The 25,005-nt window shown below is 35.5% G+C and overlaps 1 protein-coding gene across 1 annotated transcript in view; it reads right to left on the bottom strand.

Moving 5' to 3' along the window:
• Positions 1 to 1,958: 1,958 nt before the first annotated feature.
• The window catches only part of HGF (hepatocyte growth factor), a gene marked incomplete at both ends in the record, with an annotated part of 60,983 nt that continues 37,936 nt past the window's right edge, over positions 1,959 to 25,005 (bottom strand). The window contains 11 exons of the mRNA XM_080619375.1: positions 1,959 to 2,129; positions 4,345 to 4,490; positions 6,380 to 6,486; positions 7,184 to 7,330; positions 7,910 to 7,984; positions 10,703 to 10,799; positions 11,279 to 11,317; positions 13,469 to 13,608; positions 15,406 to 15,508; positions 17,014 to 17,141; positions 19,076 to 19,250. Coding sequence (XP_080475501.1) covers positions 1,959 to 2,129; positions 4,345 to 4,490; positions 6,380 to 6,486; positions 7,184 to 7,330; positions 7,910 to 7,984; positions 10,703 to 10,799; positions 11,279 to 11,317; positions 13,469 to 13,608; positions 15,406 to 15,508; positions 17,014 to 17,141; positions 19,076 to 19,250 — 1,328 coding nt within the window. The remainder of the gene's footprint in view (positions 2,130 to 4,344; positions 4,491 to 6,379; positions 6,487 to 7,183; positions 7,331 to 7,909; positions 7,985 to 10,702; positions 10,800 to 11,278; positions 11,318 to 13,468; positions 13,609 to 15,405; positions 15,509 to 17,013; positions 17,142 to 19,075; positions 19,251 to 25,005) is intronic.

Below are 25,005 nucleotides of genomic sequence, written 5' to 3'. Positions count from 1 at the left end.
AATCCTGTCCTCTTTAGGCCTGGCAAGCAAGAGAGCCCAAAAGGAGCATAAAGTCTTCAGAGGCAGCTGGAATGTATCAGTACAGACTATCTGCGTAGCATCCACCACCTCCAGATCTGCTGTACAGAGAAATCGCGTCTTATCCAAAGAGACTATTTGCATCAGGAGTAATTTCAGAAGCTCTACTTGCTGAAAGACTTCTTCCTATGTGCCACTAAAATCTTCTGGATGCTTGACACAAATCTTAGCACGCCAAACCACTTAAGCATGCGCTGAAAAGCATCCCAGTTCATCAAGAGATGTAAGCATATTTGAGTTCCATTGAAATGAAAGTGCACTGCTGAAGAAAATACTTTGGTGAGTCAGCATGAAGACTGCCTCCCAAGACAACTCCCCTGAACTGGTTACTTTCTGCCAGGGCAAAATTCAACCCTGTGTCTTCTGAATGAAATGTCCTTTTATGTCAGCTTAGCGGCTATGCAGTTAGATATGATACACGTCATACAATTTGCTAATGGAAACATTTACAGTTATGCAGTCACAAGTGAAGTAACAGTGCAGTTACTTATGCAACTACATGTACAGTAGTAAAACAAACAAGTTGATATATGTTGTATCAATTTTCCAGAAATTACAGGGTAATTGGTGCCACCTATAACAGCATATTTGTATAATACTTCCAGCCATACCAGTAAATGCCTAAAGGAGAACATGCATTTTTCATGGATGCTGCTTATTAGTTCCCTTTCCCCATCAATTTAAAATGATGGCTTTACATACAGGCAGAAAACACAAGCTACTAAACTATTGGTGATGTTTTTCATATTACATACAAGATCATATCAATATCTGCAATAACTTTATTACCCTGAAATTCATTATACAGTGGATATAAATTTGTCCAAATCTAGGTAAGGTTTTATTAAAGATCTTAAGTCTCTGGAAGCCTATTAATGTATAACTTACTTTTCCCAGTATTAAGTCTCTCAGCCAGGTGCCAGATCCAACTATTCTAACTATTCTTTTTCCTACTGTATATAGAGTTACTTACACAAAATAATTAGAATCAACTGAGTTGTAACACTTGTCTGTTGAGAAAGATTTGGGTATATTTGATTGAAATTTCTTTCAATGGCCAAAGTTTGCCAGTAGCTAACCAGGATTAATTTTTCAATCTGTATGAAATACTCTTTTCGGCATTGTAAATCCATGGTTGTATCTGAGACTAAGTTTATACAAATGATTGATAGTTTACTAACCAATCCACTTTTATGTCTCATCCCTCATCCAAAAAGGATTTTGAGATATCTATTATGGGATCACATGCACACTGGAAGAACTAAGTGCAGAACTAGACTCTATAATCAGTATGTAAAAGGAAGTTATATTGACTTCTATGAGAACTCTGCTTGCAGCAGGCTTGTCAAAGTCCACCAATAATGAAAAGATTAATTTCTAAAGAGATTATTTTTTAATGAAATATTGACCTCTTATAAGGGGAAAGAGAAACATGATCATATATGCTGTCCTTGACAGATGTATGTATCTCTCAATAGGTCTTTTGCAATATATGAAGAGAAATATATGGCTCATAGAAAGAATAAGATGTGATAAATAAAACTATGTTTTGATTCTCCAAGATAATCTGAAGAGCAGCATAAAAGAGGTCATATGATCTATTTCTACAAAACCATTTATCATCCAGTAATGTCTTTGCAAAATTGTTTACCCATTCAAGTATCTTCAGGAGATATGTCACCATACTTGCATATACTGTAAGTCACTCCAACATTTATAAAACAATACTGATTGATAGACAAAAACACCAAAAACACCCATAAATATTAAACGAAGCTCAACGAACTTGGCTATCAAGTAGTTAAAAATTGTTTATCTTTACATTACACATTAATTCCATTCTGTCCAAAATCTTTCTTTGAATGGAAGTTGTCGAGTTTTCAGGGTTTTCTGTAGGTCATCATAATCTTGTGTATCCACCGGGAATAATATGAGACCCGAACAAAAATCCCAGGACGATTTCGAATGGCACATCCACGGCCAGGAACAATGACACCAACTACTATCTTCAGTCTGTTTTGTTCACAAACCAAAGGACCACCATAATCTCTCTAGGCAAAAAATAAACATAAAGAATGTCACTTCTCAAAATGCTTCAGGACACAGCTCCCACCTGTCTCCTGCTGGTTGGTGTCTTTTGGGGGTGACCTAGCTCAATGAACAGGCAATAGAATTATTCTTGCCATAGGACAAACCAAATTCCAGTATCTTTTCCACAGCCAGAATTTAGGAGCACCAATGCCAAGGTCGGCCTTTAATCTTTGATTGCATCCCGTGCAAATTAAACCCTGTGATGGATCTTTCCATGCTATTCTACTGACTTCACACTACCAGACCTTACTGTCCTCTTTCAGCTACCTGCAAGCATAATATTTGTTTATGTGCATATAAACCAGATAAGCAGAAAATGAGTTGACTGATAAGCATCTGTGTTATGGTAAAAGGCTTTGCATCAAAGACTACTGACAAAGACAGGTTAGTATTCTTCTGTCAGGCCATTATCTTGCAAGGCCGTAGAATAAGAATCTATGTATACTAATAAGAAAGGGGAAGAATTTCAAATACAATAAAAAGTAATATTTTGCAGGCATAATTTTGAGACATAACTTGCTAAAATGTTCTTGTTCATTATTCTGAGTGAAGGAGACATCTATGCACCAGTACATGCATTCAGAGAGAGTTTGGAGTATAGCCAACTCAGATCTGGGTCTTATTTAGCACTAAAATACATCATTTAAATTAGATTGAAACAGTAATTTAGATACATTCACATAGATCTGGGACAACAAAGACACTATGTTCAACACAGACACTCCAGCTTTTACCCAGGCAAAACATACACTGAACCTAGCAAACTATCTGTAAAACTAGACAGTAAATGTCCATATCAGATAGTGAGATATTGTTTCAAAAAATAAAAGCTGACAATTAACATTGTATTCTCCCCGGATCACCAGAGAAACAACAATGCTTGACCTTTATTTGGTTAAGATTTTTTTTTCCTGACTGACTGCAGATTAGTTCCCACATGAGCAATGAACTATGTCAGTACCATCAGAGCAGCTCATAAAACACTTTCAGGAGTGGAGTTTCACCTGCCAATCTGATTTTGTTTCTCTGTCTGTTCTCTGCTGAGGAAAGTAGCTTCAAAGGGGAACTCAGGGAGCAGGAAACCATGCAGTCATTAAGACTGATTGCTAATATTAATTCAGTCCATTTCTTCCAGCAGGGGAAAACAAAGTGCAGGATCCCCTGCAGACTTCCATGCAGATGTTTCATTTATAAGCCTTGACGTGCCTAAGAGCTCACTTATGATTAAATATTTGATTTTGAAGAAAATACTTTGCAATAACATCATGATCATGTGGAAAATTAATAAAAGGAAGAGGCTTTAGTCAGTTGAAGACCTCAGTTCACCATGGTTTGGTAGAACCCTTGGGTAGAGAAAATTTCACTAGTTGGTCAAGATCAGTATTAGCAAATCATCTGTCCCAGATATTAAACGCATAATAATGTTCATGACTGTCCTCCTTCTATATATCATCAGGATGATTTTCCACATGAAAAATAATATCTTTCTGTAATAAATGATCTACAGCATTTCTCCTCAGATGTCTTTTCTCCATCATCAAATCTAATCCCAAGCAAAACAATATTGAACTATATACTTTTTACTGAGGTAGGTTACTGCTGTCCTCACTGATATGTTGCTCAGGTTTGATTAGGAAGACCAAATGTTTCACCCTTCTGACTAATATTGAAACTCAGTACATTTTTTGATTTTTCTTCTTCCTTCATAACTTTATCAACTCTGTTGAGCAATGACTTTTCTGTATTTTGCATGCAAGTCCTCATCTAACCAAACAGTTAAATTTGCTCCAGACTTTGCTTTCTGCTGAATCAAAATATGCTGCTGTTGCTAGAACACTGCCCACTGTAGCTCTTATTATACAAACAGAAAGTTATCTCAGTGTTTATCTCAGCAAAGTGTTTAGTCATGTGATTATATTTAATACTCATGCAAATCCTTTACTAGTGTGGTGGTATGGCAAAATTGAAGTGAAGAAACCTTTTTCTGCAGCCTTGCAGAAAATAGGTCACTAGAAACAAATAATTTTCCTGTGCAAAATATTAAAAGAGGGTGTTTTTTTTGGTGTAAAATTTTAATGCAGAGAAAATAATTGTAAAAAACCACACTAAATTATTTCTGATAAATTATATCTGGCTGATGGCTTCTCAGAATGTATTAGGTAATGTGATATTTACCTCACAAGGACCAGCACCAATGGTTTCAGCTGCAGCACAGATTTCTGACTCATTCACAGTGATCTTCCCTTTGAGATACTGATTGCATTTCTCATTTCCCAAAATAAACAGATTTGCTACCCGAAGAAGGCCATCGTAGTTAATTACTAGGATTGAAAAGAGAATGAAAACTTTATTCTATTTTAAGGAAAAAAACCCTGAAGACACAAGTCTGAATAAACTTACTCATGTAACTTCAGTTACTGTATTTTCCCACCAGTAATCACATTTTTTGTCCATCTCCATTCTCACCACACATTTGTCTTTTGGATTTCTTATATTTGCTACAAATGAGATTTGCAAGAAATTTGTTTGGTGGGCATGTCTATTCAGCTCTGTCAAGATATCTGGAGAAGTTTTTTGTATTAGAAGCAAGGGACAGGTATCTGGTTTTATCCTACATTTCACCACCAGCTTGCCCTGTCACATCACAGAAATCAGAGCTGAGAATATTGTCTCTTCCATGAGTGGAGCGAGGATTTTGCTCCCTGCTTCAAACACAATTTAGCATGTAAGAGTTCCTGCCACAGCCTAGGGAAGGATGTGTGACTTAAAAAATACTGTAACAGAGCAGTCTTTCTTATTCTGTGCTGGCTCAGCTACACTGAATGACTTTGTGCCTGCAAGGGCAGAGCCTCAGCCTTGTGCAATCTCCATTCATCAGTGTGAAGGTCAGGAAGCAGGAGCCCTGTGGAGTTTACTCTTGTTCTACATGTCAAAAGACAAGTCTGTACAAGCTGCAAAGATAAATAAAGGGCCTAGACTTGCCCGTTCTCTGCATAGCCATCAAAAGAAAACAACAGGCTTGCCCTTCATTGACTTATTATCCTGTTTTCTTGAAAAAAAAAAAAATGGATGTAACACTTACTGCTTTCCTAACTGGGATTATAATAAGTATTTTCCTAACTGTGAGGATTATAATAAGTAGCGCATAAAATAATATAGTACAAAGCCCTTGGAAGACAGATGTTATGTATTCACTGCATTATGTAACTCCACAGCATTTCAAATTCCTTATCAGTTCTAGTAAGCTAAGCTTTCCTGCAATGCTGCACCATGCTCCAGCCTGACTTTCCTGTCCTCCAAACAGCCATTCCCTGCAGAGGATGGCTAGTATGGCCGTGCTGGGAACACCAAATGTAGTCATCTGGGAAAGTGCTGGTACAGATTACTTGCCACCAACAAAGAAATGCAGAGTAATGGCTACAAAGAAGAGAGCCTCAGAATTAAAGTCTCGTTTCTGCTCTCCTTCCAGGAGAGCATGAATCTGCTGCTGCTGCATACTCAAGGTCTGTGGCAAAATGACATTTGAGCACAGCAATTATTGTCGTAATTATTGTCAACTGGCAGCTATTAACTTTATCATCAACACATAATTAGGCAAATATAGTATTTGCCAGGCTAACTAAATGTCTGCTCTCCCACATATTTGTATTTACTTCACAGAAAACCTGTGTTTAATAAACATTAGTAAGGTTGCAATGTCAAGTACTGAAAAGTTAGGGAATGCCAGACTTAGGGCTGCCTGTGCATCCTTAGCTCAATGTCTTTGTATATGTTAATTATGTCTTTGATTACATGACTCTATTAGTTTTTCCACAGGGTGGCCTGCTTTGAGATACAGAAAGACTGCTCAAGTAGAGGAATTGGAATGTTTCAAAAAAGGTTTAGAACTCTGCAAAATAATTTTGCCAGATTTTGTAAACATGTTGAACAATATATTTTGCTAGTTCATTCCTTGAAATGTTTGAATCATTTCGTCTGTCTATTAAACAAACAAAAAATAAAAGTTGGACTAGAGAAAACATTTAATATTAAATGATCTCAGGTGAAATGCTCAAAGATTTACAAAATTGGGAAAAAATCGAAACTGCATTTTATAACAAAAAACTGTCGCACAATCGTGGCATCAGGCAATACCATCAGTCTCACCTATAATGACAAGAGGAAGTAAGCTGTCAACGCATTCATTTAGTTTTTAAAAATAGTTTCTTACATCCAGTGTATCCCCATCCATAAACACTGCAACTGGTCTTCTCTGGAATGGTACATCCAGAAATGGGTAATCGGATTATTTCTACAAAATTTGTCAATATGGCAGGTCTGAAAAAAGAAAACATATAATAGATACAATGGATTTTACTTAACCTCTTAAAATGTATCTGAAAAATAACTTCAACAGGAATCAAAACCTGTGCCAATTCTTTTCCATCTTTGATAGATTCTTCTACCTATTTTTTGTGCTACAGCTCTTAACTGTCAAAAGATTTCTTGAAATGCTGTCAGCACTATTGTGCTATTTAACTTGGGTTTTCATCTTAAAAGTAAGTAATGATGGCATTTTTTTGAATATACAGTTTTGCTAATATGGAGAAAGTTTGAAAGCTCATATATACACAGGGATCTCAGTTACAATCTGGTGCTTATTCTATAAATTAAGACCATATACTAGTGCATGTGGATTGTTATTTAAAAAAAAACCCAACAAAATGACAAACAAACCAAACCAAAAAGCCCTCCTAACAAACCTAAACTTGGTTAGAAAAGTTATCTAGAAAAGCATATAGGCACAATTTTTCAGTAGTAACATCTCCTTCCTGATCGCCGTAGATGAATCTGCATTTCTGCATATATCAATTAAAATTTCTTTCTATTGGAAGTTTATTCTATAAAGACATCATCATCATGCGGTATCAAATGCAGTATTGAAGATGGCAGTGAACTGAATTTGCAACTTTTATTTAGAAAGAATCTCATTCTTTGGTTGAAAGTTCTGGAATTCACAATAATGGCTACTAACCTGCTAAGTTTCAGTAAGACCAAATCTGATCCTGCAGGGCCATATACCAACTGGGAGATATTCAGAACTTGTCTATGCTTCTCCTCTCCCTTTCCTTTGATATTATGGACTCCAAGCCAGGCTTTGTAATCTTTCAAATCTTTGTACCTAATGAGGCAAGTTAGTTAGGACTTTGACAAGTATATGATAAAATAACTAAAAAAACCTGTTTAAAATGTTAGATCTTAACTAATACTCTTCACCAGAAATGGGTTTATGCTGCCAACTTCTATTCCAAAATCAACATGCTCTGATGTAAGCTTTTGGTCTGAAGCCGTTACATAATTTTAACTATTACTAAAATCTAATTTTTGTTTCCTAATTGTATCCAAACATTTAGATCCTTGGACAATATAGACCTTTGATTTTTTTGAGATTTGCCCAAGTTTTCTGTTTTATTTTGTCCAGCTAAGCAGAAGCATGAGGTTATTTTCATAAAGAAGCAATTGTCTAACCATTAGAGTTGGAAAACATATTTATATTTCTATGTAGAATAGCCAGAACCCTTTTAGATTAACAACAATAAAAACAGATAATACCAAGGTCCCACAGGCCTTTTATATCAGAAAAGCAGTGTTAAAGCCAAACAGGAGGGAAAAAAGCTGCATTTAAGATGAAGAAGTGTTGTGCTGATAAGATCCCCAAAGTAGACTTATTTCAATATTGCAAAACTACAGACTACTGTACCGAGAAGGGAAACACTGCCTTGCTGTTAGAACCCACTCTTCCTTTATCAAAGTACCTCCACAGATATGCTTATTCCTGGGAAAAAGAAGAAAAAAAAAGTAAAAAAAAGGGGTAATAGAATGATTTTCTACATATTCCAAACATTTAAAGAATACTTTTGTTCCCCATGTATGTGTGAATGCATTTCCCCATGCTGGTGAAAGGTAGATGACTGTCAGTCTGCAAAAAACACCTCTCTATCCCTCTGCCCTACAGTTTCAACACTTACAGTAACATGCACTTGCAGAGATTTACTCCAATGTGTAAAAACCAAGAGCAAAGAGAAACTCAGTCACTCTGTTCATCTAGCTGTTTCAAAACTGAATTTGTAATGAGACCTAATTAAAAAAATATAATAATAATAAGAAAAGCAAGCTAATTCTTTGTAATAGGAACCGGACTGAAACACTCAAGCAAGTCCCCAAACTGCCACCAGATGTAAACAACATTTGATCATTATTCATGTAGGTATTATTCAAAGCATTGACCTCAAGGTGGAGAGTTCCTATTTGATTACAAGTCCTGCGAGATTTCTGTCCCCGCATATTTCAGTTGGAAACAATCTGCAACGTGTGACATCCTACATATGATTATAGAAAACCTACCGCATAATATATCAAGTAAAATTAAAGCAATTAATCATGACAGTTCTTTCAAAAATAAAGACAACCGTGGAATGCAGATTAATTAGTTTCCTTCTTTCTGCCTCCAAAATCACATTTATTTTCTTCAGCTCTTTGGAAAGTGAATCAGAATTGTCAGCAATTCAGGAAAAGCTTAAAATTTTGGAATTTATAAATTCAAATCACACAAATGCTCAAAGCTTTGCAAAGAACTTCTGGAAGGAGCCCAGACTCTGTATGGAGTTCAAAGACAGCAGAATAACACAGACGCTTGCCTACGTTAGTTTTTTTTTAATTGTATTTTGGTTGAGGAACAAAATATCTGATCCAAAAGGCTGGATTCTTTCTAAATTATACATTCTGTCCAGTATTATTACAAAAAAAAAAAGTCACAATCAGGGAACAGATGTATACTTCCATGTTATGTTTACATCACTAATTATTAAGATGAATTTATAAGATTGTATCCTCTGCTTTAGAAGATTGACTACTACACATGAGAAGGTTAAACTTACTATTTAAACATGGGACAAATCCGGAACTGATTCAATGAAATAGATGAAATTCATTGAAATACACTTAAATTCACCTGATAAAAGGATCTGGATTGAATATATAAGAAATTTTGTCATTGATTGATTTAATATTTACAAGTAGGCCTTGGTTACCAAATATGAATACAAGTTCCTATGTTGCACTAAGCATTTACCATTCAGACACGGCAATTCCATTTTGAGGTGTGCAGTTAGATTTTTGCAAAACTCTTGAAGACATTAGGTTTTTGTTTCAGACAATATTCTATTTGCTTCCTTGCTAACAATACAAAAATAAAACTACATTTTTATGCTCACATGTAATACTTAAAAATGTATTTTGCTGCTGGAGTATTCCAGGAATCCCCTTTTCAGAGAAGAATCTGCAATCATTTAAGCATACTTCTGCTTCATGGAATTTTGTTGCATAGCACAAAATCCAGGTTCAACTGCCTTAATGTAAGTTATTTAATTTCTAGACACCCAGATGTAATTCATCTTTCCTGTCTAAAAGTTCCTCAAACAGCAAGGCTGCTTTAAAAGCAAGTGCACAGATAAACTTTTCCAGGAATGATTCAGCCCACCTGATTGGTTATTTAGTCTAGGGATAGAGTGATGGTCTTTTAGAAATGTCTTTCTGGATCTTCCACTACCCTTCCAGAAAGGTCTAACTCTGATTTGATCTCATAAGATGTAAAGATCATCAAGAATGGGAAGGATCGCAGAATTTCTCTAGCAATGAAGCAGTGTAGAAAACAAGAGGTTTATCTTTACTCCATTTTTCCATTTAAGATCTGATTACAACAGGGTTTTAAAAAAGATGAGGAATCATAAAGTAATAGAATTGAGCCATATCTTAGTTTATATCACCAGACAAAAAAAAAAAAAAAAAAAAAACAAAACTTTGGAGTTTTTTTACTTTTTTTTTTTCATTATAGAAGATACAGGGCAGATACGTGAGGTATATTAATGATTAACACTTCCAGCTGATGAGTTATGAATCAGAGTAATGAACATAGGAAATGGTAATTTATGTTCTGGCTTTTACACAGTAGTAACTTAAGATCTGCCATAATGTAATGCACATTTCCAGCTGTACATGTTAGGGTTTTGGTTTACAGAATGAAAAGGATTTTCTTATAGCTCCTACTTTAAATTGTATGCAATGGTATGAGCAGAAAGCTAAATTTGACATGGATATAAATCCTGAATCCAACACTTCTCAAATAAATGCACTGTTGTTGAAGTGAAAATATTTACATGAAACTCAATTTTTTTTTGGTAACAGATTCTAAAGTAAACAGTTTAGTGCTGGATGCTAAGCCAATGTTATGAAAAGGTTTGCAGCAGCTAATCAAAAAAGCAGAATGCTATGAATGCTTCACAAGCTCATGTGTGTAAGTTAATGACAATGAACATGTAAATATTTCATTGGCAGAGTGAATACTATAAAATCACCTGATGTTCCAGGAATGCTTCTTTTCTGCTTTTACATAATTTAACTGCAATCAAGAAGCATGCTTATTATGGCCAGTTCTACAGCTTCAAAACCAATATATTAGTACACGTATTGTCTTTCTAATCGAAGTTATAGTTACCTGTATGTCAAGCTAACCACCCATCCTTCGTTAGTTTGTGTTGGGATTCCATTTACAACTCTCAAATGTTTTGTTGAGGCACAAGGAATGACAGTATCTGAAAGCAGGTCCAGAGATCACATTTTACTAAAAACAGTGGTAGGAAACCTGTACAGTTGCACATAAGGACCACAAGAAGGTCAATATTTATTATGGATTAACTTTCCTGCACTATCAAAATTTATTTCTAGAGCATCAAACTACTTCAGTGAAGCTGATTCAGTCTATATAAATATTCATTGGCAATATAAAATATATATATTTAAATGTGGGGGGTTTTTTTGAGATTGGCATAGTTATAAAGAAAACATTGTAAATCGTTACCATATCTCACCACTGGCAAGACAGGATAGTGAGAATACATAAAGGAGTATAATAAAGCTATTCTACATTTTCCTCTTGTAAAAGCTATTTTCCTTAATCTGTATTAGTTTTAATCTTTAACTGATATTTCTTTTATTTCCCAATATGAAAGAAATGACTAGTCTTAGAGGATACAATACATGCACTGTACAGTACTTCTGCAGATTTACTTACCATCCAAGCTGGTTGTAGTAGGAGTTGTATCCCCTTCACCTAGGCAGACACATAAGATAGCCATAATATAAAATTAAAGCATATCTAACAGTGGAACAAAATAAAAATGAACAGCAAATGACATTGTAAATTTTAATACTTCACAAAGTTTTAAACTTCAGTGATTCCTTTATTACTCTGCAAAAGCACAGTTTAGTAAGGATTAATAGAAAGGCGGAATTTCATACCAGTAGAAGTAAATAATTAAATATTTTGCAACAGGAGGTTAAAATATTTTCCTTCTTGGCTGAATCCTGAATACATCAGACTATCCATTATGTTCAACTTATATATTTAATTTGTAAGAGCAAGTGCTGAAAAATGAAGTTGTAACTTTTCTATAAGCTTTCAGGAAGCATTGCAAGTGCTGAAAAACGAAGTTGTAACTTTTCTATAAGCTTTCAGGAAGCACTGAAGTCACATAATTAAATATAAATCAGGTTTAATGAAAAATCCTAATCTCCTTGAAAACCTTTGAGACTTCAAAATTCCTTTTCCCTTGCTATCAGCAAAAACCTTATCAAAATGTGTTACCCAGAAAATGGTTTGGTTCTTGCATCTAGTCCAAGTCAAAATACAGTTACAATGAGCTTGCTTAGACCTGGTTCAAAGTTCTTGCCTTCAGCAAAGTCTGCAAAGTGACCCAGCATTACAAGCTAGAGGTACAGGTGTATCTACTAAAAATTTTCACAGGCAAAATTGAAACAATCTCATCCAATTAGATTTCCACCATTAAGTAAATCTCTCTCTCCCTCTCTAAAGGTATACATTTATATACATAGCTAAATTTCCATGCGTATGTATACACATATGCATATGTGTATGTGTATGCATATGTATACATGTATTTATATATATGTGCATATACATATAGAGAGAGTGAGTGCTGTTTGAAGAGACTAGCTAAAGGCATCAAGTGAGCACATTTGGTAACTGCTAGCATTTTTCTGTACTGGTTAAGCTGGTTACCAGTACCTGAGTAAGCTACTAGTAGTTTAATAATTGTCCATATGAGTTACAATTGTAAAACAGATATATTCCAGCTCTGGAGGTTGATTCCAGAAATCATAATACCATTGCCATATAACCTATAAATGTTTGCTGTGGATATTTCCTTGAGAATTTATAGATGCAGATAATGAGCTTATATATTCACTATTTATAATGAATAAAATTTATATTCCTTCAGCTGTTGTTCTTTATCTACATTGACACAAATAACCTTTTGCAGTTTGTTTGCTATTTATATAGATGCCAAAATATCACCTGAGACTTGAAGTATCACCTCTTAGAGATGCTGCAGTTCAGACTATGAGGAAACACAGCAGATTGCTGCTAGGAATGAATGTAACATTATGTTTAACCTCTAGAGATCACAGACATGCATTCAAAGGCCTGATTTACCATTTAATTGTTCTCTCAGGATATGCAGAACAGTGATTTAGAAATAAGAATTGAAGAAAAAAAAAAGAACATAAATGGGACTTGCACATTTTTCAGCATAAACCTATCCTTTTCCATTGGACATCAGTCTATTACTGAATTCCCTAGGGTCTTTAATTCTGTTTATTTAAGCTATTTAGAATTTAACATGCAACTTTGGAGGCGTGATGTTCCTAGTTCTTGCCAGCAATTAAATCATCCCATAAACATCCAAAAGCAGAATCTTATCTATATAACACATATACACTTCAGCGTATATGTAGTGAGTTATCCTAACTTTACAAACAAATACAGATCACACAAAGAGTCTGTGAAGCTTGTAGCACAGAAGATAACTGTCTCTAGGTTTCTTGAGGCCATAGCCAGCTTTCTGACCACTAGACAATTCTTTGTCTCCATCCAGCACTCATTCAATAGCTAGATAGATCTGTTGGAAAATGTTTAACCATCTGTAATAGCCCTTTTATGATTCTGCTGCATAAATAAGCCTTGAAATCTCCAAGATGGTCAAGGAAAATGACCCCTTGTTCATATATTACACAAGCAGCTTCTGTCCGTTCCTTCTCAGTCATGCACAATTGATTCTTGATAGAATCACACATTATCTGTTGTCACAAGTGACAGTACAAAGGTATGCCTACGCATGTGACACCATGGCTTCATTGGGACTGCACAGTTGACAATGCCTGAGGCATACCAAGTACTCACATCGAGAAATAGGGCAGTAATCCCAGGGAACGAGAGGATCATCTGTGTAACACCAGGGACCATGAAAATCATCATCTGGATTGCGGCAATAGTTTTTCTTCAGTTTGCTGACATCTGGTTCTCTGAATATTTGTATATGCCTACAGGGGAAAAAAATTCAAAGTGCTGAAAAGCTTTACACTATAGCCCAAATTTTCAAAGGTTAAATGTTGCCTTGCTCCACATTGTAATATTAGCTGATTGAGAAGTCTACAGGTCAGGGTTTAGGGCTGGTTAAAATCAAAGGGAAGACGAGACCCAAATATTTGCTAGATCTGGGTCCAAGTTTCCTCTAGTTGATATTTTAAGCTCTGTGTCCACTGGACAGCTGAGAGGTTTATTGGTCTGCCATTAAAACTAAAATCCCTGAACATTCTCAGCAGGGATCATTACAGTGATTAGAAGAGAGTATGTGTTGCCCTCAGCAAATATACAGGCCTCTCTGGGACCACAGGTACCTTCTTCCTTCAGATTTACAGCTAGTACAAGGGAGCACTGAATCTGCAAAGAAAGGTGGATCTTAGGCAAAGTAAAGACAAACACAAGAAAGTTAGGCAGACTGAGCAGCAGGCAAGGAGAAAGATGAATGGCTCAGACAAACTGCAACAATAGGTCTCCTAAATTGCGAACCTACATGAGGCACTTTTAAAGGTGAAAATTTGGGGTAAAAATCTGAAGCAGATAAATCTGTTTATTTCTGACTTATCAGATAGACACTTACAAGCTTCCTAAGTTACAGCTGCACTCCCTTTTTGAGTTCATAACCATCTACACATGCTGCCTCTAGCACACCCATAACCAGAGTAACTGCTGCAGTGAGACAGGTAACTCGCGAAAGATGTTCCCAGATGGAAAATTTGTGAGAGTAAGAGAAGAAAGGCTGATCTGTGCTCAAGGCTGTATGAATGCAATTGCATCAAGCATCCAGTCTCATTCACAGCTAACTGAAGACTTATTAAAGCTCTCAGAATGCATGATCTTAAACCTCTTCCTTCCTTACATGGACAGCATGCTGGAATATGTATTCTGCCTCTGGCCCTGTGACAGCCAAATTCCAGAGGGCAATACGTTGGGCAATGTGACTGTGGTGATCATGAGCACTAACTCAACAACTACCAAAAGTAATACTGAAATAATCACATCTACCTCAGAAACTAAAGGGAAATGAAGGAAAAACTCTTTTCATCTGAGACACTAATGTGTCTAATATCTCATACATAGAAAATTTTTGATGAATCTCTTTGTGCAGTACGTGGAAGTCCTTGTTCTTGTCATTTACTGATCTACTATTCTGAACCAGCAAAGACAGCACACGATCAAAAAAGTTTTGAAAACTCACAACTTCTTTTGTATTTACTGCTGATTCATTTTTTACATTAACAAATAAAGTAATTTGCCATTTCCACTACTTGAATATGATAAACAACAGAAACTACAAGTTCCTTTAATGTCATTTGATGTCAGTATCATTAGATCATAGTCTCAAGATTCAATTTCATGCTGCAAGGGAACTTAGGTAGTTTAAAGTCCAACCTCCTGCTTCAAGCAGCATGAGCTATGAGATCAGATCGATGAGATAACTGTTTCCTACTTCATTCCCGCTATTCTCTCATAGAACAAAACTTTCAAGGACAAAGTAAGGCCTGGTAAACCAGGCCAGTAAACTAAACACTAAGAAGCATCCCAAAGCCTGCAATTAGTGGTTAGCCTGAACAAAGACATGTTGTGTAATATTTAAAGGGGAAAAAAAAAAAAAAAGAAAAGAAAAAAAGATACTGAAAGCTCCAGGGCATAAGGGGCTATTTTAGAATCACTGCAAAATAAAAAGAGATGCCATCTGGAGGCAGTATTTATTCAGGACTCACTGAACCATCTCTTTGTGTTTCGTATGTACACACCTACGTAAGTCTTCAATATTCTTGTCCCATGTGGAGCAAGTTAGCCCAAATCTTGTCTTGGATAGGTTCCCCATGTAACTCTTTCCATTGCCACGATAACAATCTGAACAAAAGATGTTGAGACAAAAAGAAGTGGAAGGTGATTGTGCAACTTTGAAGAGAAAACTCCTCATTTCCATCAGTAATCCAAATAATTAAAGACAAGTGTTATATTCAGCAAACACTATACAGTATAAATCAGTCAACTGTATAAATCAAATCAGAAAGAAAATGGGAAAAAATTTTCACAGTTAGATACATAATGTCCTGCTTGAGGCCCTCATTCCCAAAACAGTAGCATTTTAAACTTTGTCTTACTTGGATAAACTGGAAAAATTTCTTTCATAAATAGTTTATGGTTAATTTAAAATAGCCACACAGAACATTCTGAAAGTTGTCAGGAGCTGCTGTATACAAAACAAAGCAAAAATGCCCTGCTATTCCTGCATCCTAGAAAACCAGGCACTCAGCTTGTTTGAAAAACCTTACCTTTATGTAGATTCTGGATACTGGCAAGAGTATATAATCCTAGACCTAAATTCTACTTTGGCAAAACAAAAAAATCAACATGACTTTAATTTTAATGTAATTCAGAAACTTGCATGTTCGCTCCAGCAGAAGTCATGTTTAATTCATAAGCTTTTATCATAAGCCTTTCTGAGACTTTTCAAGAGGATTGTTTAAAATTATCACTACTATAAAGACTTTTTGCATAAAGTATTTCATATTCATATTCATCAGTATTTTTACTTTTGGATAATTGATACTTTACAGAAAATACAAAATGAAAGACAAAGTTTAATCCTTTCTCTGAATAACTTTTGCAACTGCAACTTTTTCAAATTTTAAGGGAAAAAAAGGCTAGAATTTAAAGATGGAAATCTTAATGCAACCTTATGTAGGATCATAGGTCTGATGTCCTAACCTCAGTTTATGCTGTGATTGACATCAGTTCTCAGGATGAAATAGTACTCCTTAGAGTATTACCAAGACCTCATGGGAAAAACATCTGCCTGAAGACTTGGAGTGGATTTTACAAGCAGAGATAACAGCTTGAATCTAAGAGGTTATATGTGAAGTCCCATGTGGTTTTCTTTCAGCTCAACATCTTATAGACAAGGGAGTACATGGAAAAAAATACATTTAAAAAATTGCTTTTGGTGGCCTCATATGCAATTATAAATAGACTGCAAACCAAGGAAATTGTCTTAGCTCTGGGAAAAGGGCTTTCAAACTAAGAAAGGTCAGAAAGTGGAGCAATTTCCAGTTACTATAAAATGGATCTCCAGTTAATATAAAATGGCACACTGATTTACCTTGTCTAAAAATCAGCTCCAATAACAAATCTTTGCTGCAGCTTTCCCTGTTGGAATCGAAACATGAACTGAGAAGTGAATCTCATTTACACCATGATGAATCCCAAATATGCAAATTAAGCTAAAGCAGAACTACACAGGTGTAATACAGATGTACTGAGACCAACTTCTCTATTTTTCAAGCCTGTCTATCCGCCATTTGGAACAGTACAGCATTAACTTAAAATCACGTTATCGACCTTTCCTCTGTTACCTTGCTCGTTTGATACATCGCATTTAGGAATCTGGGAGCAATAGCCAATACGTATGTTTGGGTCAGTGGTAAAACACCAGGGTGATTCAGATCCATCTGGATTTCTGCAGTAGTTCTCCCTTAAATCCCTATAAAAATAAATATGTTAGCTCACAACAGGGATAACTAAACTCACTGATGCATTCTATTGCTTTTTATCATGAATTAGCAACTATATAGGCTCCTTAAGATCCAATATTACTGATCAGTGTCCAGTGCAAGGAGATGAGGAACCAGTAAAAACACAGTGTCAAAAAAAAGAACTGAATGTAATAAGAATATGGTTATGGGAATTAATTTTCAGTGGACCTATGTTTTGACTGGATAGAATATTTCATTTGAAGATTAAAAGTATTTTCAATATAGCTATTTTTATTCAGGATTCTCTGTCAAAATTTGCATGCAAGCTGACATTGGATACACCTGCAATCCATTACAAGTGCTTTTAAATACAAACATTACCAAAGTGCTTAAGATTCCCTCTACTTTGAATGGCTCTGCTGAGTTTAGAGAAATGGAGTCCTGTAGACTGTCAGCAATTCATTTAAGAGACTGAATCTTGGAACAGAAAAAAAATGTCTGTAGAAATTCTATACAGCTGTTACCTTTAAAGTAAAAGTCAGTCACAAGGGAACATCTTTAAATGTCTCTTGCAGCTCACATGAAATAGTCAAACCTCTTAACTGTAAGTTTTATTTTCCCATCCCCTGACAGTTGTTGCCAGGTTCTGTGCATCTCCATATTTCATTCTTTTTTCCATCTGCAGCACTTACTGATAACAGACTATGAAAAAAAAATGAGCCTAATACTGTAATTCTTACTCATGTGAGTTTTGAACAGTCATACCAGTGGTTCTGTTGATTTTACTTATGTAGCATTGGCTGAATAAACAGTACTAATATTAACCTCTCTACACTGATAGGAACATTGTATGATTTTAGGGCCTAATCCTTCAGTGTTACCCAGGTACAGCACAATTTTAAGTGGTGTTTTGTGTGAGAAAAACCTGTGGGATCAGGCTTAAGCACTAACTTCGCAGTAAATTCAAGGTGGTTCTGAGACTGACAGAGGAGGTCCAGGATCAGTCCTATTTGCCATTACAATGATTATTGTTACATTTTCAGTACATGTGTAAAATGCACAGTATTTGATTGATAAACTGAACAATAACAGTGAAAGAGTTAAGACAACAAACCTGTTTTGCCCAAAAAGGCTATTGCTAGGGTGATAATTTGAACTCAGACTGGAATATTTTTTTTATTTTGAAAGTTTGGCACCATTAAACTCCAGCACAAGCCCAAACTGATATTTAGCCATCGATAAAGACATTTAGCACAAACCAGGCATTGTGTCCATGCTGGTCAGCTAGGTTTCCTCTATGCTCAATGAAAAAAAGGACTGAAAGAGCATGACTAAAAAAACTACATAAAAGAAATAGATTATTCACTTCCTGGGAGTTTATGTACTGTATAGAAAGGTTAGATGATTAGTGGTCCTTCGGGTAAAAGCAGTCGTATTCATGTAAGTACCTTTAGTAATGAGCCAGAAAAAGAATTGAAAAGATAGATAACATCAAGTGTTGCCAAGGAGATTACACTTAGGTAGCATTTAGGACATATTAAGTTAAAGTTAGTAATGAAACTGAGAACAAGTGACTTACTGCCATAAAAGAAAAACAATAGTGTGTACCAGCACTACTGGGATTCAGGTCCAGTTTGGAGAACATTCATACACTTCACAATCAATTAAAATATAGTGAATATACACTTGAAGATAAAGTTCATAAAAAAACCTTCTACAGTTTCACACAAGTTCATTTAGAACTAATATTTTGAGATCTGAATAACCGATTTTCCCATGTTCAAATGGTTTTCAGCATCAGCAAGCAGAGTGAAAGCATTAGGTCACAGAGAAAGGACAGGGATCCTGTAGTCTACTTTGATGGCATGAATTTCTAAACCTTTGCAGACTCTTTTTTTAAGCTCTTTTACCACTGCAGCAACACCCACATGCATCTACTCACTTGCACTTGAAGTTCTCAGGAGTAATGTTGTGCTGGTGAGGAAACTGGGAATCCCACCGCTGGCACTGGATGCCACTCCATATGGTGTTCACTGTGCCACGGTAACCCTCACCCTGTCCCTGTATGCATGTTGACGTCTCAGCTGCTACCTCCGTGCTGTTCATGCCTCTTTCATCTGCAGACCCAGAGAAGAAGGGCTGTTTCATATGTTTAACACTGAGTCTGGCTTAGGATGTCATGTTTGAACTCTACATTGCAGTTAAAATCTTGGTATCTGGAGCTCTTTGGTGAAATTGCCAATGTCATGTCTTTTACAAAATAATTTTTTCCTCTTCACACTTACAATATCCAAGAAATCAAAACAGGCGTTAGACCTTATGCTGGTTTACCCACATGCAGGCAAAGAATCTGCAACGTTTAAGAGCTTCTGTTTAGTAAGACATTGTTCCTCTGCTATATCTTTGAAGCTCAAGAGATGTGCTGGGTTCGTTTTTTCATTCACTGAGTTTTATAAAACTGAGTGACCACCCATGTACACATTGTTAAACATGTTAATACATGTTTGAAGGATTAAAACCCAATTGGCTTTCTGCAAAGAACTCCCAGAATATCAAGTCACAGGGAAAAAGATGCACATGAAAAAAAAAAAAAAAAAAGGAGAAATCCCATTGTAAAGGATAAATCCTATTATGGAAGTGTTGAATCCTCCTTGAACTTTCTCTTTTTATACTTCATAGTTAAAGAAGAAAAAAAAAAAGCTCAGTTTTGGAAATCAAAGATCAGTATTCTCTACAGACAGACGAATGTTTTAGACTAACAAATTCATTGGACTCAAGATCTTTTACAGATGTTGATATGTTCTGCATTCATCATGGTGTGGGCTGTCTTGAACCAAATTCAGAAAAATAGTGGGTTTTGAAATGACTCATTCACATAACTTGAAAGTCTCTTTTTATTTCTTATGCAATTTTTGTAATTGCAAATTAATAGCACAGATATTGCATCAGATATATACAAAGTAGTACAAAACTGAGTACACTACAACAGCAGCACTTCTACAGTGTCCCAAAAAGCTCCCAACACAATATTTTTGCAAGTAAATACCCATCTGTTGGTAATTGTTGTTGTTCACAAGACTAATTTTAATAATTACCTTAAAAGTATTAGTTGCCAGCAGTAAGTATGTTAATAAAGTTCTAAAATTAGTTTTGTTTGAACGTTCCAGTGATTAAAACAATATTTGTCTGTTACTCATAATGTAGTTCATTCCTGGTAACTTGAGCCAGTTCTATGAACTTGCAGAGAATATGGATCTTAAGGAAACCAAATGTCATAACAGATGGGTTTAGCTGATTTGCTGTCTAATCTTCTACGTTAAAGATCAATTCTCTGTCAGATGATAACATCAAGTTGTGCAGTTGAATTATACATTTCTCCATGCTGGAGAAAATTTTTCTTCGTCTGGTTGATGTTTTTACATCACTGTTTCACGGTCAAATTAATTTCCTGTCCTTTCACAAGCCATTTTGTCTGCAAAGGTTGTCCTGTTTCAGCAGGATTGTGGTTCCAGGCTCGTTTCAAAGCCAAAAGGATATGACACTGCAAGTATCACAAGTAGGCAAATGCACCCTTTCTAATGGATTTATCAAACAAGCTTGCAGCTAGTAACTGTATTTTTAATCGTTATTACTCATTTTTTAAATAATTGGACAACAAAGAGACAAATTCATGCATCTAATAGAAATATATGGCTGCATATTTCAGTTTTCCATCATAACCAAAGTATGAAAACAAATTGGAATTATATTCTAAAATAGCTCCTAAGCTGATTAGACTAAATATTGCTGTGCCACATTCAAGTACATATCAGTCTTTTCAAAAAATATTTGTGATGCTTCAATTAAAAAAGAAAGAGATGTGGGGTATAATTTGGAAAAAAATAGTTATCTACCATGATAGATTTCAGTACACATATCACATCCTGGCTGCATAATATTTATCAAGCAAATTAATAAGTTACAATTATATAATTGTAGCAAAACGTTTTCTTTATTAATAGTAATAATGCGTAAAATTAATACATGATATTAGAAAGACCTTATTTATCCAGAAGAAGTTACTATTTCAACTGTAATCAATTGTACATCTACTCTGTACTCAGTCATACTAGAGAAAAAGTAATTAGGTTGGCATTTATGTATCATTGTGTAGCTTTGGTTTTGTTTGTGTTTTTTTTAAATTACTTGCCTGAATTTAATAACTAAAGCATTAAATGACTTAAACAAGGCCATAGAGTCATTCTGTAGAGCATTCCTTCTTATACATCTACAGATACACAGCTTAGTGGTGTGCCTGGACAGTGATCTCTATCTATAGATCAGATTTTACAACAATTTGTCTGTGTCAAAATACCGTATTTAAAGGAAGCAGGTGAACTTAATATTCACATAGCAAGGCCACTACTGTAAAGACTTATGTTATAATGGCTGAAAGAGATTGTTTCAAAATCTGCAACATGTGATAGATTATCTGCTGCTACTACTTTGTGGCAGCTCTCAATAAGAATTCTAGTGATGAAAATGATCACTACAATGTTTTTATTGAATTAATAAAGCAATTTATCCTTCCAAGAGGTCCACAGAATCCTCTCCAAACTCTTCTTGCTATACCACCTGCATTTCCTGCACATTTTTAGTTTTCAAACATGAAAAATGAGACTCCAAAATATTTCTGAAATTTAATCCTGAAATGCTGGGGGCTTTTGCCTTCAGAAATAACCTGTTCAATTCTGACTCTTGAATCTCACAGGAAGCTCAAAATTTATCAAAAAAGGCTCAAGAAATCCTTCATTCAGCAGGTGATTTCTTCAAATAGGCATGATGGGAACAATCTTGCTGTTCAGGTGGGCTGGATGCACACAGGGATATTCAAAAGCTTGGAGAGGTGCTCTGCAGACTATAAGGCAGTTGACAAACTTTAAGAAGTGCCCAGGTTGTCCAAGCCTACAGCTTTCATCTCCATTCAGTACTGGTCTTGCTCTTGAAGCTAATTACTCTTGTCACCCACATAGGTGATTATCTAATATTTATTAACTTCAGACATGAACATCAGATGTTCAGAGCACTGATGGAAGAGTCCTGAGACTCTCCCACTAGGAGCTGGAAACAAGATCAACCTAACAGTCAGTAAGGCTGGATTCCCATCTTTACCTCAGCAATCCCTTTAAAATATAAATTAAGACCTACTACTCCGAGGGCTTGTTCCAATGCTAAAGACATTATGAATTAACTTTTAAGACGAAAATTCAATAAGCAATCCTTACAATGCAGGGAGTTCAGCTTTCAGAGTTCTGAACTGAGATAAAAAGTACCATTAAAGGAAGGTCACACAAAATGTCATTTTACAAAATACTAATATTTATAATTTGTTAAGTGTCATTTCTTATTCCTGTATGGAACTTGACTATAAACAGAGGAATTTGATAATTGTCTAGCAACACTTTGCTACTTCTGAACTTCATTGTAATTTGTTTTGTGTTCTGGATGACTCAAATTAACCATGTAATTCAGACAGCTGCTTGAGGATTTCCTGTTGGTAATATTTCCACCTTCACATGTTCACTCTGAAATCCCCAACCAAAGTACAATAATGCAAAGGCTTTTTTTTTCCACAAAACCCTCCCTATATTTCAAAATACATAATTTTATTTATAATGGGCCAGCTCATGCATTCATAAATGCTTAAGTAAAAAGATGAAACATTATCCAGAGCTTCATGTGTAAAGCCACAGTCTTCTCAGTTCTGGTTCTCACAGTAATGTCAGCATGAGGCAATCAGCAGGGGCCTTGAGTCATTCTACAGCTGAAGTAACCAGTTAGAGTACTATTTCTGTCTTTAATACCAATGACCTAGAAGAAAATCCTGCACAAATTTTAGGTCAATGGTGAAAATCCCACCGACTTAAAGGAAGGTATGGATTTTGCTGGAGTATTCATGTTCTTTCGTAATAATACTATCAATGCATTTTTGGGAAAAGATATAGTTGGAAAAGAAGTAGAGTCCTAAATTACTTCATCAGGAAAATTCCTACTTTCCCTCATATTGTTGCAATTTCTTTCCTAATGTGCCAGTCCACAAAATGTGCCCTGATTTGCAACAAAAATTTTGAAAAGCATATTTTAAAAGATAAGATGTACCTAACCCAGTGAAGAAAGTGTAAACACCACAAAGTCCTTATTAAACATGACCCGTGCATTTCTGTAAATGTCAATAAAAACCGTGAGTGACATGGGAAGAAGCTGCTCATGCTTCCAGGCATCTCTACCTCAAACATTACCATCCAGCATTCTAGGCAGTATGACAGTGGCAGTTCTTTTCTTTCTGTGTGTTTCCTCCAATGGATTATCTCACAGTATATGAAACATGAAAAAACCTCCATCACTGATTTATAGGGGATTTGTTGTTGGTTTGGTTTTTTTTTTCAGTAAAAACATATGAGAAAACAAAGAAGTAAATGAAATGAAAGCTCAAGAATCACAATACTGAAGAACTAATTTTCAGCTCAGACCTGCACACCTACAGTTCATTTGTCCTTGAACAGAGAGAGATCTTTGCAAGTTATTCCAATGCCTACAACTAGGGTTTAAATCAAAAAAATTTTTAGTTTAAATACGTTTAAAAAAAAAAACCAAAACATAAACTTAAAATAATCTCAATATCTGCAGGTTCAGAGCTCTTAAATCTCACTTTCAAAGCTATGATAGAAATTATGAAAAGGATTTGAGCAGAATCCTTTTTAAGGAAATGTAGATTAAATCATTGCTCACAATGAATGCAGGACCTCCGTTATGCCTCCCTGTGGAACAAGGTGGAAGGTAACACTTTATCAGCCACTAAACATCACTCTTTTTCCACTGCCACTTTTCTATAAACATCTTTATCTTACACAAATATTGAGCTTAAACTGAGTGTCACTTTTATTTGTTTACATGTTATGATTCAACAAATAACTTTAATCAGAGCTTCACATTCAAATGGACAGTTGAAATCTCTGCTTCTAAAGAACAGCCAATCTAACATTAGTGATTTTTTGCCTTCAGGTTCATTTTACATCTAGACTCTCAATTTTGCCATTTCATTACTTGCTTTTTCCCATCAAACCCACACCTTTATTGAATTTTCTCAGGGCTTTTTGGGTTCCAGTCACTCTTATCTATTGCTTATGAGTACTAATAACAGAGGTTAAATCCATGGTAAAATCAGCTGGGTAGGCTGGTAATCGGGTAGGTTGGTAATCAAGTAGGCAGCAAACAAACACTGTCTTTATCATATTAATACCATATATCTCAGCTCTCAAATGACTTTATTTCTGGGCCTTAGCACTTCTCATAGCTCTGCAGATCATCTACAGAAGTGCAGCTATCCTTTTTGTTATTTTTTTTTTAACTCCCCACTCCTATCTCCCCTCAGTAGTCCATGTCCTCATTCATACCAAAGTAACAGTCTTTTTTCATGTTTGCTGTCACTGCTTCCATTTCTTCATTTCATCCTACACTTTTTTATCGCTGTTACAGTTGTCCTTTTATCCTGTCTTCTAACTAAAAAATGTCTCAAGCCAAAAACCACAGACACATATGTGAGCAACTTCAAACCAGTTCTGGGGTCCCTGAAGTCTTAATCCAGATCCAATTTTTGCAGCTTGAGCCATCTCTAATCCCTAATTGCTCCTGTCATCTCTTTCTCACAGCCCTGGCTCTAAGCCACAATGTTTTATGCTGCTTTCTGTGCTTGGAAATAAAGTTACAATGCCCTCCTGTCTCTTCAGTCTTAAAAACATATTTATTTTCTGAATGCTTCCTTCCATTGACTTTTTTGCTGAAAATTTTGTATATGAGCTGTTGTCAGCATTTTGGCTATAGAGATGCTAGCAC

Source organism: Psittacula echo (genome assembly GCF_963264785.1).
Source record: "Psittacula echo genome assembly, chromosome: 1".
NCBI lineage: Eukaryota > Metazoa > Chordata > Aves > Psittaciformes > Psittacidae > Psittacula > Psittacula echo.
This window is presented reverse-complemented; position numbering and strand designations above follow the sequence as displayed.